This window comes from Penaeus japonicus, unplaced genomic scaffold (genome assembly GCF_977035675.1).
Source record: "Penaeus japonicus unplaced genomic scaffold, GWHDUDI00000001_assembly GWHDUDI00000021, whole genome shotgun sequence".
NCBI classification, from domain to species: domain Eukaryota; kingdom Metazoa; phylum Arthropoda; class Malacostraca; order Decapoda; family Penaeidae; genus Penaeus; species Penaeus japonicus.
Genome location: NW_028234423.1, coordinates 25,289,699 through 25,292,861, shown reverse-complemented (window position 1 = coordinate 25,292,861; position 3,163 = coordinate 25,289,699). Strand labels below are relative to the sequence as shown.

The following is a 3,163-nucleotide window of genomic DNA, read 5'->3' as shown; positions in this document are numbered from 1 at the left end:
CTGCTATGGTTATCGTCAGAAATACCATTATTGTTACATATTTATTTCATTTTTTGTTTGGTTCTTCCTTTATAACCTGTATTGTTCTCATTATAATTTTGTATATCAATTGTTCTCCACACTATTGGTATCTTTACTACAGTTGTTTTAGCCAATGTTATCATACCCTTTATTTCATAATTCATAGCGTCATCTATAGTCCAGTTTATTTGTGATTACTATCGAACCTAGGATTCAAGGATGAAAAATTGAAAATCCAACATATAAATGTGTGTGTGCCTAAACGTGAACACGCATATACAGAACACATAAACATATGTGTATGTATATATGTGTGTGTATCTATGTACATATAGATTTACATGCACATTTGGAATGAGTGAATATCGAGAATCTGTCTTCAGTTATTTAAATTTTGACTGTGAAGGAAAGAAAAACCGTGATTTCTACGTAATATCATATTTATCTTTTTATTTCAGATTCATTGCCTTTGAATACAGCTCTGCTTTAGCGGCCATATCCCCCGTGTCCGAAACCTCCAAATCCACCGTGTCCGAAGCCTCCGAATCCGCCGTGTCCGAAGCCTCCACGTCCGAATCCACCGTGTCCAAATCCTCCATGTCCACCAAAACCAGGTTCGGCTTCAGGATTGGCTCCCGCAAATGCCAGAAGAAGAGCGGTGCAAACCAGTACAATTACCTGTGAGATAGTTCAAATGATTATATTTTTCTATTCCAATCAAATATCATTGATTGTAAGAACAGTCGATTTCGTGATATACTAGTGCCTAGTGCCTAGTAGAAAGTATCTTACATCTGAATATATTAAACTTGAATTATAACGTACACTTTCTAGTGATCGTATTATTTCTCTATGAAAATTAAAACTTTTCCGTCATATTTCTTACAAGTTAACATAGTGAACAAAGCAGCTATGCATAATTGTTATAAAATGCGTAATGATATTGCAGTGATATTCATATATATGTATCAGAATCACTTATTTCCTATCAAAATTCTAATCTCAACCTACAGTCTTGATCATCTTGCAGTCAGTGTAAGAAGGCAACTGCCAGGCACCAACCCAGAAGGGCTTTTATATCCCCCAGCCAAGCTCTCTAACACAAGACTGCTTCTCAAGCAAGGACACGAAACGAGTCCCCGACCTTCAGGATTTCTTTGTCTTTGTAGTTTCCCGATACGCCCTTTTGAAAGGAAAACCTAGAAAGAAGTTGCTTTACTCTTTCTCTCTCTCTCTCTCTCTCTCTCTCTCTCTCTCTCTCTCTCTCTCTCTCTCTCTCTCTCTCTCTCTCTCTCTCTCTCTCTGTGTGTTTAGTAATTTATTGAAGTGTATTTTGTCTGCAGTTAACTTTATGTTTTATGATTTTTTTTTATACTTTATACATACAATTTATCGTATGTAAACGCCGACTTACATTCGTTTTACATGTATTGCCGTATATGTATGCATGTGGTCAGTTTGTATGTGTGTGTAGATATGTTTGTGTGTGTGTGTGTGTGTGTGCATTTGTTTGTAAAGGTTTTCGGTAGATCTAAATGATCTTGCATTTTTATTTTATCAAGATACTGTTAAAGTTAACAAACATTGTTAAAGGTATAAGTGAGCTTTACAGCGAAGATATGTATTGCATTCATGATGATATTCGAAACGCGCCAAATATTCGCTTTCGTTCATTACTCTTTCTACGATGTAAAATGCCGCATTTATCCAAATGAGATGCATATATTCATTGAAGGACACCTGATATTGTTCTCATTACTACCACAAATATCTTAAAAGTATATGTACTGATTTTGTAGTTGATTCCGGTTTAGTCATTATGCTTCTTCTTATACTCGTCATTATTAACATTGTTATTGTGATTTTTTTTTGTTGTTGTTGCTTAAATTATAACCATTACTGTTTATATTTATTTGCATGTGCTATCCGATTTTCTTATTCTTGTTATCATCGCTATCATTATTATTATTACGTTGGTTGTTTTCTTTAGTTATTGTTCTTTTTTATTATTGTTATTATTATTACTATTATCGTCGCAAATACCTTTACTGAGTTACTTATTAACTTTATTTATTCTTTTACTTGTTTGTTTATAATCTCTAATGTTATCATCATTTTATAAATCAATTGTTCTCCAACCATTGTTTACTACAGCTGTTTTAGCTCATGTTACCATCCCCCTTTTTCATAATTCATAAGGTTATCTATACATTGGAAATATTCATAGTCCAGCTCATTTGTGGTTTCTTTCGAACCTAGGTATCAAGGCTGGAGTATAATCAGAAATAATGAAAATACATCATATAATCAGAAAAAAATGAAAATGCGCCATATAAATGTGTGTGCCTAGATGTGAACACGCATATACATAACACTTATGTGTGTTATGTATTTATACATATATACAGACATACACTTATTTATGTCTGTATATATGTATGTATATACATATAGATATATACATATCTATATGTATATATTTATGTATATACATTTATATGTATATACATATACAGATTCATATATATATGGGAAATGATAAATATATACATATGCAGATATGCATGTGTGAATTATATAATCATAGATATAAAAAATGATTTCTAATCAAATGTGTGTGCAGAGAGAGTACGTGACAGTGCGACAAAGAAGTGCAATTTATATGCATCCATGTAAAAATGATCACAATAGCATACTTGAGAATGTTTCTGCTTTGCTTGGTGGCAGCCTTGCTCAACATGATAATTGCAAAAACCAGCATCAAGAACCTGACTTAGTTAACTTTCAACTTGGTTGTTTTATAAATTTTATCTGTATACATACACTTTACCATGTGTAAACGCAGAAATACGTTCATTTTGTATTGTTATGTATGTATTGTAAGTGTATTGTATGTGTATATGTTTGCGTGTGAACATTTGTTTGTAAAGGTTATCGGTAGACCTAAGTGATTTTGCGTATTACTTTTAAGAATAAAATACTGTTAAAGTTCACTGCAACAAATATAGTTAAAGACATGACTGAGACTGAAAAACTTCATAGCGCAAGAAATGTATTTGAAGCGTTTCGAATTATATTGTCATCAGAAGTATGTGTCTATACTGAAGATATTATTGTCTATACCGAAGATATTATTAGAAAC

The 3,163-nt window shown here is 32.4% G+C and overlaps 1 protein-coding gene across 1 annotated transcript; it reads right to left on the bottom strand.

Moving 5' to 3' along the window:
• Positions 1 to 443: 443 nt before the first annotated feature.
• On the bottom strand, positions 444 to 1,074 carry LOC122247390 (uncharacterized). The gene is made up of 2 exons (XM_086548552.1): positions 1,033 to 1,074; positions 444 to 699 (listed from the first exon to the last, which is right to left on the bottom strand). Exons 1-2 carry the CDS (start codon positions 1,042 to 1,044, stop codon positions 508 to 510), a joined length of 204 nt encoding a protein of 67 aa, XP_086404678.1. The 5' UTR covers positions 1,045 to 1,074; the 3' UTR covers positions 444 to 507.
• Positions 1,075 to 3,163: the final 2,089 nt, after the last annotated feature.